Source organism: Culex pipiens, chromosome 2, assembly GCF_016801865.2.
Source record: "Culex pipiens pallens isolate TS chromosome 2, TS_CPP_V2, whole genome shotgun sequence".
Taxonomy (NCBI): domain Eukaryota; kingdom Metazoa; phylum Arthropoda; class Insecta; order Diptera; family Culicidae; genus Culex; species Culex pipiens.
Window position 1 is genome coordinate 114440201 of NC_068938.1, and position 13993 is coordinate 114454193.

The 13993-nt window shown below is 41.4% G+C and overlaps 2 protein-coding genes across 2 annotated transcripts; both read right to left on the minus strand.

Moving 5' to 3' along the window:
• Positions 1 to 308: 308 nt before the first annotated feature.
• LOC120414730 (caspase-1-like) lies at positions 309 to 1643 on the minus strand. Its single transcript, XM_052707232.1, has 3 exons — positions 1222 to 1643; positions 843 to 1154; positions 309 to 639 (listed from the first exon to the last, which is right to left on the minus strand). The coding sequence occupies exons 1-3, from the start codon at positions 1544 to 1546 to the stop codon at positions 401 to 403; spliced, it is 876 nt and encodes a 291-aa protein (XP_052563192.1). The 5' UTR covers positions 1547 to 1643; the 3' UTR covers positions 309 to 400.
• Positions 1644 to 5990: 4347 nt separating this feature from the next.
• On the minus strand, positions 5991 to 7480 carry LOC120414726 (caspase-like). Its single transcript, XM_039576030.2, has 3 exons — positions 7265 to 7480; positions 6731 to 7039; positions 5991 to 6674 (listed from the first exon to the last, which is right to left on the minus strand). Exons 2-3 carry the CDS (start codon positions 7029 to 7031, stop codon positions 6148 to 6150), a joined length of 828 nt encoding a protein of 275 aa, XP_039431964.1. The 5' UTR covers positions 7032 to 7039; positions 7265 to 7480; the 3' UTR covers positions 5991 to 6147.
• Between the last annotated feature and the right edge of the window lie 6513 nt (positions 7481 to 13993).

Consider the following 13993-nt stretch of genomic DNA (forward strand, 5'->3'; position numbering starts at 1 on the left):
TTAAATTCCATTCAATTGATTATTTTCAACGATAGGTGTGAATCTCACCAGCAGAGTGACAAAAAAACCATCAGTGATTTACGGTTTAAGATGTGTACATTTAATATTTAATATTAATTTTTATGTAAGAAAGGCAAAAATAAACTAAAGCATTGACAAAAAACTCTGTTTTGAAAATGGATGACATTATTCTTGAGGGTTTATTCCTTTTTTGCACTTGGGGTTATTTGACATGTTAAAACTTCGTTTACATTTACAATAAAATTATTGATGAATAATTAAGTTTTACCGACAAAAAGTTAAAAAGAGTTCTTCATTATTTGAACAATTTTAAATTTTACAATGATTTAAACATGATTTTTGCAGGGTTTTTTTTAATTGTTTGGAATATTCAGAAAACTCAACCTCTTCCACTTATCAACAAAAGCCTTGTTAATTTCGAAACAATGCACGGTATTTGCTTTTTCTGATGGTACTCTAGAGTATCGGGAGCATTCGATTCATGTAGATGGGCTACCCGTTGAGTAACGAAAGTAAATAGCGTCAGCAGATCGTACCGTTCTCCATTTTCGTTCAGTTCAACGCAAAGCTCCTGAATAAACCACGATCCGCTTTCGACGTTCCGAAATGACATAAACCCTGCACAGAAAAAAATAATGTAAATTTGGAAGCTGTAATTTTGGAAGGTTGAATATCACCTCTTTTATGATGTAATTTTACCTCAATTTAGACTGAAAAAGTGACATTACACCAGAAAAGTGGCAAAATTACATATTTCCAGAGGTAAAATTACACCTTTTTTCTGACATAAAAGATGTACCCCTTCCCAGATGTAATATTACCATGATTTTTTTTCCTGTGTGGTGCGGTGGCGAATGCAAACAAAAATTCTGCTTCCGCCGAACCGATGTACCGTGCGATTCCATCCTGCTCAACCGTCGCAACTCCCGGATCCAGCTCTTGGCCTCGGCAGGCTTGGACTATAAATATTTTGGGCTTTCCCGCCAACGATGGACAGCGCTCTTCGGTGAATTGTGTCCACACGCTCGTGAACTGGTACGAACCATCTTGAGCACAAAGGGAGTCCCCATCATCGCCGTGGGTTAGAATAGCAACCAGCAGACAGTCCGCGTTTGAGTGATCTTGACGAGAAGCTAAAATTGAAATGCAATACGCGTTAAAATATTCTGAATGCACTCAATTACGAAATCAGCAGCAAACCTTTCTCGGTGATTTTATTTATTTCCTCTTTTCCTTTGTCGGAATAGATGTCCACGTCGAAACCAAGCCGTTTCAGGGACTTTCCGAGCGCCTTGCTGTCCGCTTTTGCGCCTTTTCTCGACGCTAGTTTCGTGGATTTCGCAAACGTTTCGTGCGTGAAGATCAGCGCATTTCCGCGACGCTTATGATTCATCGGGTAATACGCACCAGTGCGATCAATTACGTAGGCTGGATTCACCGGAAGACGGCTTGGCGAAAAGCTGCTTCCTCTGCGCCAAAATTGAGCCTTCTTTGCCCTTTCCATCGTTAACGATAACGTTGACATGCTTGTTCAACGTGTAACTGGATTATTCCTCTCTGAAGACCATTCAACACTTCCTCCAATGCGGAGCGACGATACAGAACTAAAGAGTTGATATTACTCAAACTTGAGCTTAGCCAGCAGTCGTACGAGAGAGACTCGGTTGAAAATTCAAATAATAATAACAACATCAACGTATGACTCGTATGACTGTTAGATATTTACGTTCACCGGTGACAACACGATCATACCTTCTGTAGGATTCCGATAATTGCAGGGAATGTTAACTATTGCAGATAAACGTGAGTATTGAGCGTTTAGGATGAAAAAATTATTAGTAAATGCGAGGATGAATTGTTGTGCGTCAGCAGCGGTAGCGCAGAAACTGATCAAAACTATTTCGACGAGTTATCGAACTCTTTCAAAATCGGATTTAAAGAGATTAACCAAAAACTTCTAGCTACCATTGTTTAACCATTCTCAGTCAAATACAATTATAAGAACTGCTTTTCCACTTTATAAGTTTTGTGCAGTTTTGAACATAGTAGCCATGTTTGCGTTTAATGCCAACATCATAGGCGATAAATTTGGTTTTTACAACATTACAGTTTTGTGCTGTATCTCAAAAAGTAGCCATAAACACCTAGCATGTTGTAAGCCTATTGAGCTCTCCACAAGCCAACTGAAAGTAGTCTTATAGTTTTTTTTGTGTCTGCCTCGGGATTCGAACTGGGACCTCTCATTATAAGTCCAGAACGCAGTCTAATTGACCCACACAGGCAGAAATTGATTCCCTCATTCGCAATTCGCAATTCGCAATTTTCAGTGTAAGAACGGGCCTTGACCGATCTTATGCACTAGGTTCCCGACGAACACGCACTGCCCTTACACCTACATCTCACCCTTGCTCTGAGTCAGTACGAGCAGCACGCTAGAACACGCTTTGAGTGTTCGTGCCAGGCATGCACACCTTCTTTTCCGGTTACGCATTTTAACTCGGCCGGGGGTGGTACATTAAGTAGGGTTTGATGTAAGTATAAGCGCCTAACCATTTATAGTGTGCCTATCAACTTTCATTAAAGCAAAAACTGTTTTATTTTTAGTTTGAATTCAAAAACTTATTGTTATTTACTGGGTATTGTTTTCTCCTGAAATCTTCCCTATTGTTGAGTCTGTTTATCTGTTGCTATTTCTTCTGTCGCGGTGTTTTGTTACAATTTTTGATCCTAAGCATGTTATAAAAGTTTACCAAAAATACAATAGTAATATTTGTGTTAATCCTTTAACCATTCCATAAATTGAGTAAGGGCTCAAACCTCACTTGTATGATTGAAAACAATAGGTAGTAAAAGAGAATTTATTTTATAAAAATCAAGTATCAATAGTAAGAGAATGATGAGCGTATTTTGAAGAATAAAAATAAGAAGCTAGATGTATTAGATGTAAAATTAGACAATAGTTAATAAATAGAGATACAAAACAAGCTTAGATTATAGTAATGATAATTTATAGGACAGATAAAGAATTATTCATATAAATAAATTCGCAATAAAATCAAAAAAGATTACGCGAATGATAAATAAACTTGATATTACTAGTACATTAAGGAAAAGTATATGTTTAAGGAAAAAAAAACAAAACAAAGTTTGTTACAGCAGTATCAATTGATAGAAAAGAGTGGAAAAGCTTTGAGAGATAAGAGAATCAAAAGTTAGTAAAATTAAAATCAAATGTTGGGTATTAAATAGAAGAATCAGTGAAGAATTGAGAATCAGAAGAGCAAAATAAAAATAGGAGATAGGTGGTAGCTGAGAATGAAGAGAAGAGAAACCCCGTTGTGCGATGTTTCAGGTACATCCACAGCAGTTGACTCAACATACTGCGAATCAAAACAATACCGTCTACAATCACAAATTACTTCCCTTTCCCACATTGTCGCGCCCCTTTCTTTTAGCCGTCTCGACTCTGACCCGCGGTGGTCAAAGGTTTACGATCCGTTTCCACAGGCCACCAGCTAGGTCATCATGAAAACCAAGCCAACGTGGAGGTAAGAAAATAGGACACTCGCAAGGAACCAGAGCTATACTGTTCTGATCAAGATAATTCGGATGATCTAACAGAACTACGGATGTAGTTAGTTACGCTCCTTCCAGGATGTTCCTTACGTGGACGTCAACCGAAGAGCACGCAACAAGGTCAGTGCCATTGCATGCTCTTAGGTATCAATCCTTGGCCTGCAGGCAGAAATTGATTCCCTCATATTAAAAAAAAGCTTTTTGTTTGGAATGTACAGTGGACTCTCTCTGTGTCCGTTGAGAGAGGGAAGTATCAAATTATAGAACGAAAAAAATCGAAGCATGCTTTCGAAGGGACTAAAAAAATTATTGACATATGGAGCCATATTTATATCGAGAGGATCGACAGCCAGAGCAAAACAATCAAATCAACAGAGAGATTTTCCTGGTGTTTGTCAAAATTTTCGCTAATCCAGCGAATTTGTTCACTAAAACTGTTTTTTTACTGGTTCGATTATTTTTTGGAATTTTTTCTGCTGAGAGACTGGGGCTGAGAAAATAGCGAGTTGTTTTTTACTAGTTTTAGCGAACTAAATAACATTTCGGCGATGGGACCCTTCCGTGCGAATTTTAAAACTCTTCACCCAAACGACAGTTGCATGATTGTGATGCATGGCTGCATGAAAGTGTATCAGATTTTCCATGATATCTGTCCTCATGCATTTTTTGCGATATAGACCCCTATGACATTTTTGCCCGTTACCGACAAATATCGAGACATTACCGACTGCAGTTTGATGGTATTGAGAAAAAACCCTGACAGAACAAGCCATTGACTTCTTGGTTGTTGATCAGGGCTGAGCTGTAGGTTAGTCGAGGTTAGTCGTCGACTAACAAGTTTTTTACAAAAAATGTCGCCCTCCTTAAACAATTTGGCGCCCTCAGCAGGGCCCAAGAGAAACTTTGCATTTTGCAAATTTTCCAAGTTGCCGATTTGTGCTGCGCCTTCATGAAAAAGATATAGCGCCCCCTCAGGAGGCCCCAGGGCGCCCAAAATGCCATTTTTAGCAAATTTCAAAAAAATGCCTAAAGGAGAATGTTGATCCGACACGCTACCACCACGCCATGGACGCTTGAACATATTCTTCTCTCTAAAGGGTTGCTCGGGAACGCGCCAGCATTATATGTGTTGGTGCGAACTGCAGATCGCTGACATGTTTACACGCGGGCAAAAATGATCTACGGGCTTGCTGCAGAAAATGTTAACGTTTTCTGCTGCAAATCCAATGTTGCAGATTTTGAGATATATTTTTCCTTTGGGTGTAGAATTTTATTTGAAACGGTTCTATAAATATAGACAAGATTGAGCAAAGCTCTTTTTCATATAAGTCATGTCCGTTACATATCCTCTTGCCCTTAAATATTTTGATTTATTGAAACAATGTTCTAGAATCTAGAAAGTGGGTACGTTTTTTCAAAAGTTCTCCGATCAAGTGTTAGAAAAAATGGGAAATTTGAACTTTTTTTCAAACGCTCCTCCTAAACAGGTCTGGGAAAATCACGCGCTAACTTCTGGTATGGTCAAGCCTAAGGGGAATGGTCTGGAGAACACTTTTCCCGAAGATAGCATACGGATTCGTTGTACCTAGAGCTGGCGCATCGGCAAACAATCCGATGTCTCCGGAATCAACGGTTTTCCCTGAATCCCTGAAAATTTTCCTCAGCATGCTATGAAAGCTTGATGCACACCGAGACGCCATTTGTCAGGTAGCTACCACGTGGGTTAGAAATGGCTGGAATATTTAATTGCAAACCTTCTTTCAAGTAGAAAATGATCATTTCGAGTAATCCTTATGTTATTTAGTCGAATTCAAAATCTTTGCATAGCAAATTTGTATTTTTTTGCAAATATTTCAACCACGTGCCTTTGGATTGTTAGTCCAACTGCCTACCAGCAACTCCACCGATACAGGACCCAGGGAGACGACACCAGCACCTGGACTGAGCTAACGACCTATCCTTTTTAGGTTAATCCGGGGCCAACATTTACTTCCCGTCCGACGGAAGGCGTGATCAGACAAATCTCGTCTCGAAAAATGCCACCGGGACCTTCTGGGATCAAACCCTGGCCGACTGGGTGAGAGACAACCACGCTTACCTCTATACCGTGGTCCCGGATTTGACTATTTTGATTAATTTAGGTGTCGGACTGCTGTTACACTTAAGCGTGAAATAAATGTTTGGGCGGAGGATTTTTTTTTTTGATAATTTACATGGAAAATTTTGAAGCATTGATTTGCCCTTGTTGAATACACAAGGAGATTTTAAAACGATGTAGTGATTATTATTCTTTGATTAAAACAGTTTTTAAATAAAATAGAGACGACAGTTTTACATTCAGATGAGGTTTCGTTGGTTGATATAAAGCAATGCCAGAGAAAAACATTTTAAACTTAATTTTAGTATTCGAAATGTATTTTTTAATACAATTATTATAATAGTGTCGTTGGTAAAGAACATTTTATCTGGTTTCGAAACGATATTAATGTAAATCTCGCGAACTAGCGGTGTCATTTCGTCAGCTGCATAAACATAAAAAGTGTTAAAAACTTAAACATAGTTAAACAACAACAGTCTGGTCAGCATCGACACAATGCATGGTGTTTGCTTTTTGAGGTGGTATTCCGGCGTGTTGGGAGCAATCGACTCGTACCCGTAGGCCACCTTCTGGACCACGAATGTAAGCAGCGTCAACAGATCGTATCGCTGTCCATTTTCGTTCAGTTCGTTGCAAAACTCCCGTATGAACCACGATCCGTTGCGGGTGTTACGGAACGACATGAACCCGGGAATGGTGGCAAAAGCAAACAGAAAGTCCGCGTGCGTAGGAATGCTGTACCGTGCGACGCCATCCTTTTCAACCTTCACGCCCTGGTCCAGCTCGTTCCCCCTGCAGGCTTGAATGATGAAAATCTTTGGCTTTCCAATCAGCGTCGGGCAGCGATCGCCGGTGAACTGTGTCCAAACGCTCGAAATCTGGTACGGACAATCGTGGGCGTAGATAATTTCCCCCTCGTCACCGTGTGTCAGCACGGCCACCAGCAGACAGTCCGAGCTCGAGTGGTCCATCAACGAAACTTGAAACGAGAGAACAGTTAACCACTGGAGAACCGTCAACCCCTTAGTTTCTTACCTTTCTCCGTGATATGAAGAATGTCCTTCAATCGCTTGTCCCGGTACAGGTCCACATCGAAGCCCAGCCGTTCCAGCGATTCGGTCAGCGCTTTGCAGTCCACTTCGCTGCCTTCTCTGGCTGGAAGCTTTACATTTGGCACAGCGAACACGGCGTGGGTGAAAATTATGGCCTTCCCTCGATTCTTGTGATTCATCGGATAGTAGGAAGAGTAGCGATCTATGGTGTAAGCTGGCGGTGGCACTGCCGAACTATTCAGCGAGGGACCACTTTCTTTTCGGCCAAACATGATTTTTTTCATGCTCTGAGCTGAAAACACCCAAACGAAAAGCAGTCAAAATATCACTTTTCTCCTAGCAGATTGACACAACTTTCGAACGAAACAAAGAACCCGATTGAATACGCGCAACTGCGTGTCCTTTTCGTGTTACAACTTGGTTCTATCGTGATGGTTCATTGACATCGGTTCACGAAGTCAACACTGCACATGCACCACAAGCCATGATACACGTGTGCATGGTCAGCTGGACGTACCTTCAAGTCACTTAACTATTTGTTTGGTATCGTTGAGGAGGTAGATTGGGACGAATTCTTCGACGCCAAATTTTGACTTGTTTCGGGCGTCCGGTAGGAACGAAAGAAATCTGTTGAATGACTTCATCGCGTTCCGCATATTCGAGGCATATTTCGGTGACACATCTATTTTACACATGTCTGATTCTACACTAAGCGCGGCACTACAAGCAGTTGGGCGCACAAACAGAATGTCTATATAAACAGCAGCGAACATGTGGTTGCGAACGACGCGTGTATTGGTGGCACTGCACTAGTCGCGAATTTCGCTTGTGTGATGTGGTTGCCATAATTTGGATTCAATAAAATAATATACTAAAATTGAAGAATAATTATTTATTCCAACATTTCCATTCATTTCAAAGACGTTTTAATAACATTTCTCAGTCTTAACCCAAACCAAAGCAATTTTGTTTGACACTTTTTAGTATGTACCCCGTTGGTTGGTCAAAGTCAAACTAAAAAAAGTGACGAGCTGTCACTTTTGACACGACGCTCACGCACACTATCAAAACAAACGTTTGATAGTGTGTGTGAACTCCGTGTAAAAGGGGTGTCAAACTAAAAAATGACCCCGTTCGTTTGACAACAGTTGGTGTCAAACCATCGGGGTTTGAGTGTACATGCCTTTATCTTATTAGATATGTGCCTTCGTAGTTTTTTTTTTTAGGGAAAATAGTTTAATCGATGTATTTTTGCTCACACTAAAACCAGACCAATATTGATTTACTATTGCATATCCACACAATTAAAGGTGAATTAACAGAAACAGTTGTTCTTTTAGCTCGTCATTTTTGGTAAACCACTTATATCGCCCCACTTTAGCTCGATAATAATAAAAGGCAAGGTGCTTTACTTAAAAAAGAAACCCGGATTTAAGAGAAAAAACTAAAAAAATCGTCAAAAATGACTGCGCAGGTTTAACTCAAGTGGAATGAACTTTGAGGTCCCCAGAAACACTTGCACTTTGATTTTTCGAAAATATTTAGGGCAGGGCTGAATGATTTTTCTCCAAAGTTATTATGGAGAATTTTGGACGCCATGCTTCCCTTCGAGTTGAGCCTGCGCAGAAGTTTTGTTGGTCGATATAATTCTTTTTCAGGTAAATTTTGAAAAATAACTTTTTTGTTGTATTATGTCGTATTTTTTAATGCCTTTGTTTTCAAGCTCATAAACATATCTTTTTTTTTTTTCTTAACTTATTTTTATTAGGTCCTTGGTTGGGACCGAGGATCAGTAAAATAATATATAATAACAAAAAAAAACTCATTAAATTCCATACTTGGAGATCATGTAACTGACGAGGGTTACTTGGTCCAAGCGGGTCTTGCAGGTCTTGAACCTGCCGATGTACTCGGAGAAAATCCCCCACAGCACAGCTCGGGGGCCACCTTGGCTGCTTCCTGCGGGACGAGGGCGATCCTTGGATTTTCCGTCCGGAACTGCGCCCGGCAGCGGAGGGAACTCCGCCGGCGTAAACGCCGGAACTGCTGGACTCTGCTTCTCCGCCTTCCTTGCCGGCGGTTTCGGTTTCGACGCCTGCTGGCGCCTCCGGATGAAGTCCGCACGCTTAGGGCAGCTGCGGTCCGTGGCTTCGTGGGTTCCAGAGCAGTTGGCACACCGCTTCGGCTTGGCTTCTTGGACTTTGCACTCGTCCGTCTTGTGGGGACCCCCACAGTTGTTGCACCTGCCTTTCAGGTGGCAGTTCCTGGTTCCATGACCCAGCTGCAAGCAGTTCCTGCACTGGGTCACGTTCGGCCACTTGTTCCGGTAGGCCTCCCACCGGATGATAGTGCTTGCCACAACTTTCATTGTAGAGAGCTTCTTCAGATTGGTGTATCCCTTGGGGAAGACCACAATGTACGGAGTTTCGTCCACGGTGGATTTTTCCTTCCCCTTGATGATATGCACCTCCAGCGCGTCCAGCTTGAGATCCCTCTTCAGAAGGTACTTGACCTCGTCCGGTTTCAGTTCATCAGGAAAACCACGAAGAACCACCCGATGATTTCGTTCGCTCCGCCGATCGTGGGTGTAGAATTCCACTTTCTTCTTCTTGAGTAGCTCTTGCAACTTGTCAAAATCTTTGACAGAGAAGCAGGTCACCTTGGTTCCAAATCGGGTTAGTTTGTAAATCGGTTTGAAACCTAATTTACAACTTTCCACTATCGTCACGAGCTTGTAAAAATCCGTGGTGTTCTTCACCACCAAAGGTGGTTGCTTTTGTTTACATGCTGACTGGCCGGGTGGTGGAACCGCCGGGGCGTCCCCTCCTCCTGCTGGGCTGGCATTGTTGTTGTTTTTGTTATCCGCTAGCGGGCTGAACTTGTTGTTGTTGAGCAGAGTCTTCTCAACTTTTTCTCCTTCGATGCCGATTCCAGTGACCTCGCTGGACTTCTTCCGCTTTCGATTCCCGCGGACGGGACGAAAATCTTCCTCCTTGGAGGATTCTTCCACCTCCATCTGTCAAAAACTTCCAAGCACGCGAGATGACAACACGAGCAAAACCCGTCTTAACTTGTCGCTGGCTGGCGACTGAGTGCCAAACATAACTTTGTGTAACGTTAAATTAAGTTGACCGTTTCAAAAAATTGGCAAATTGGCCAAATTGCCATTTTGCGATTTCGTCGTGAAACTATATACTTGTTTCTGTCTTTCTGGTGTGACGAAATGGCACAAATAAATGTTATGAAATTGGAGTTTCTGATACGAGTTATCAAATGACCATTTTTTTAGCACGAGTAGTGCATTAACGTCAACTTATCACAATTGTTTTTATTTTCACTTAAACTTTTCGCTTAATCTTTTTAATATCAATTTTGAGACTATTATTTTTTTAGCTCATTTTACAGCTAAGTGGGGCAAGTGGATCATAGCATAACAAATAATGATGATTTGCTATCAATCGATTAACTGTTATTTAAGGTGAAGCCGTTGATCATTTTCGAAGAAAATTAATCATTACTGTATAAATTTCAATTCAACGAATATCTGCACTCAAATGAATCAACAAGTGCCGGTTGTTGCCTTCTTGAAGCCACAGAAGGAATTTTTGCTCTAAATCAAATGTGTTTCAAAATTTATATAATTTTGTGGAACAATCATTGACGCCCAAGTTCGCAATCATTGATTAATGACGATTTCCATAACTTTACAAGAAATGGGATAATCGTTACCAGAAGGAATCAGCACGTGTAGGGCACTATTCTAAACAACTTGTTGAAGGAATTTTGTCAAAATATTGAAAGCGACGCAAAATTTATACAGTCAAACCTCTTTTTACGCGACCTCCTTTTGCGCGAAATTTTTTTTACGCGGTTTTTTTTACGCGAAGAATTCAAAATAACGCGAACTCAATTTACGCGAAAAATTCAAAATAACGCGATCCGATTTTAAACTGTCGGAAGTCTTAACCATTATGGTCATATCTTCCTGTTCAACGGGGACCACAATCAGGGTTTTTACAATGTGTAGCTTCGGTGACCTACGGATACTCTGCATTATATTGGGATGTTCTGGACAACTAAGAACATGCAGAAGTCACGAATAGAATATCTATCTGTTCAACGGGTGTTTGTACCGGTGTATTCACCATCGATATAGCTTCAGGTAGCTTCAGTGAGCCACGATGGACTCTCTGTGATCTGTTAGAATGTACGAGGTCATCCAGGAACTCCCGGAAGTCATGGCCTGGATATCTACCTGATCAACGGGAGTCTATATGGCTATATTAACCATCGGTATAGCTTCAGGTAGCTTCAGTGAACCACGATGGACACTCTGTGGCATGTTGGATTATTTTGGGTCATCCAGGAACTCCCGGATGTCATGGCCTGGATATCTACCGGATCAACGGGGGTCTATATGGGTGAATTAACCATCGATATAGCTTCAGATAGCTTCAGTGGACCACGATGGACACTCTGTGGCATGTTGGATTGTTTTGGGTCATCCATGAACTCCCAGATGTTATGGCCTGGATATCTAACTGATCAACGGGGGTCTATATGGCTATATTAACCATCGGTATAGCTTCAGGTAGCTTCAGTGGGCCACGATGGACACTCTGCGGCATGTTGGATTGTTTTGGGTCACCCAGGAACTCCCGGATGTCATGGGCTGGATATCTACCTGATCAACGGGGGTCTATATGGGTGAATTAACCATCGATATAGCTTCAGGTAGCTTCAGTGGACCACGATGGATATTCTGTGGCATGTTGGATTGTTTTGGGTCATCCAGGAACTCCCGGAAGTCATGGCCTGGATATCTACCTGATCAACGGGGGTCTATATGGGTGAATTAACCATCGGTATAACTTCAGGTAGCTTCAGTGGACCACGATGGACACTCGGCGGCATGTTGGATTGTTTTGGGTCATCCAGGAACTCCCGGAAGTCATGGCCTGGATATCTACCTGATCAACGGGGGTCTATATGGGTGAATTAACCATCGGTATAACTTCAGGTAGCTTCAGTGGACCATGATGGATACTCGGCGGCATGTTGTATTGTTTTGGGTCATCCAGGAACTCCCGGAAGTCATGGCCTGGATATCTACCTGATCAACGGGGGTCTGTATGGTTATATCAACCATCGGTGTAGCTTCAGATAGCTTCAGTGGACCACGATGGACACTCTGTGGCATGTTGGATTGTTTTTGGTCATCCATGAACTCGCGGAAGTCAAGGCCTGGATATCTAACAGATCAACGGGGGTCTGTTTGGTTATATCAACCATCGGTGTGGCTTCAGATAGCTTCAGTGGACCACGATGGATACTCTGTGGCATGTTGGATTGTTTTTGGTCATCCATGAACTCCCGGAAGTCAAGGCCTGGATGTCTAACAGATCAACGGGGGTCTATATGGCTATTATATCCATCGGTATACCTGCAGGTAGCTTCAGTGGACCACGATGGACAATTTTCGACATTTTAGATTGTGTTGAGACATCCAGGAACTCGTCTTCAAATGCGAATGCTAATTCTAATGGGACATTTATGCATTGATCAGGAAAATATTAAGGCCAGGACTTCCGGGAGTTCCTAGATGACTAGGTTCCTAGGTAGATATCCAGGCCATGACTTCCGGGAGTTCCTGGATGACCCAAAACAATCCAACATGCCACAGAATGTCCATCGTGGTTCACTGAAGCTACTTGAAGCTATACCGCTGATTAATATGGCCATACACACCCCCGTTGAACAGGTAGATATCCAGGCCATGACTTCCGGGAGTTTCTGGATGACTCAAAACAATCCAACATGCCACAGAATGTCCATCGTGGTCCACTGAAGCTATCTGAAGCTATATCGATGGTTAATTCACCCATATAGACCCCCGTTGATCCGGTAGATATCCAGGCCATGACATCCGGGAGTTCCTGGTTGACCCAAAATAATCCAACATGCCGCAGAGTGTCCATCGTGGTCCACTGAAGCTATCTGAAGCTAAACCGATGGTTAATATAGTCATATAGACCCCCGTTGATCAGGTAGATATCCAGGCCATGACTTCCGGGAGTTTCTGGATGACTCAAAACAATCCAACATGCCACAGAATGTCCATCGTGGTCCACTGAAGCTATCTGAAGCTATATCGATGGTTAATTCACCCATATAGACCCCCGTTGATCCGGTAGATATCCAGGCCATGACATCCGGGAGTTCCTGGTTGACCCAAAATAATCCAACATGCCGCAGAGTGTCCATCGTGGTCCACTGAAGCTATCTGAAGCTAAACCGATGGTTAATATAGTCATATAGACCCCCGTTGATCAGGTAGATATCCAGGCTATAACTTCTGGGAGTTCTTGGATGCCCTAGTACATTTTAACAGATCACAAGGTAACCATCGTAGGTCACGGAAGCTACCTGCAATTATTACGATGGTGGATACACTGGTACAGACCCTTGTTGAACAGGTAGATAATCAGTTCTTTACTTCCGGAAGTTCTTAGATAACCCAGAACATCCCAACCTGCTGTAGAATATACAGCGTAGGTCACTGAAGCTATTTTGAATAACCTGGAATTACATTATTATTATTAAAAAAAATACAATACTTTATAAAACTAAAAAATACTGAAAACTCTTTTTACGCGAGCTATTCAAAATAGCGCGAACTCTTTTTACGCGAAAAATTCAAAATAGCGCGAACTTTTTTTACGCGATTTTTTTTTACGCGAGAACCAAAATTCGCGTAAAAAGAGGTTTGACTGTATCTTTGAACGAAAAATCTTGACAATGATGGAAGTCTTCACGTTAAGATGAAATTTTAACACTTTACTATAAGTTAGAACGTGACCAAGATTGTTGATTTTTTATAATATCATCATGTTATGTGTTAGATAATTTTGCTCAAAATTGTAATGTAAATTTTTCACAATTGATTATTTTGTAAGACCAAATCTATATGAAAAACTTGTCTCACCTGAACCACACTATACAAAATATTAAAAGTGATTTTAGATTAAAAGTAACTAATTGGTGGAGAATCTACATATGAAAAAATGTAATAGGTTGAACTAAAAATGGAACCCTTCTAGTCTAATCTAATCAAACCCTAGCGCAGATGGAACTAAAAATGAAACCCTTAGGAAAAAATGGAAATGCATTTTTTTTTTTTTGAAAGGAGCAATCAACATATGGAACACAATAGCTTATAGGACCTTTACAAAATGTAAGTTGTTTC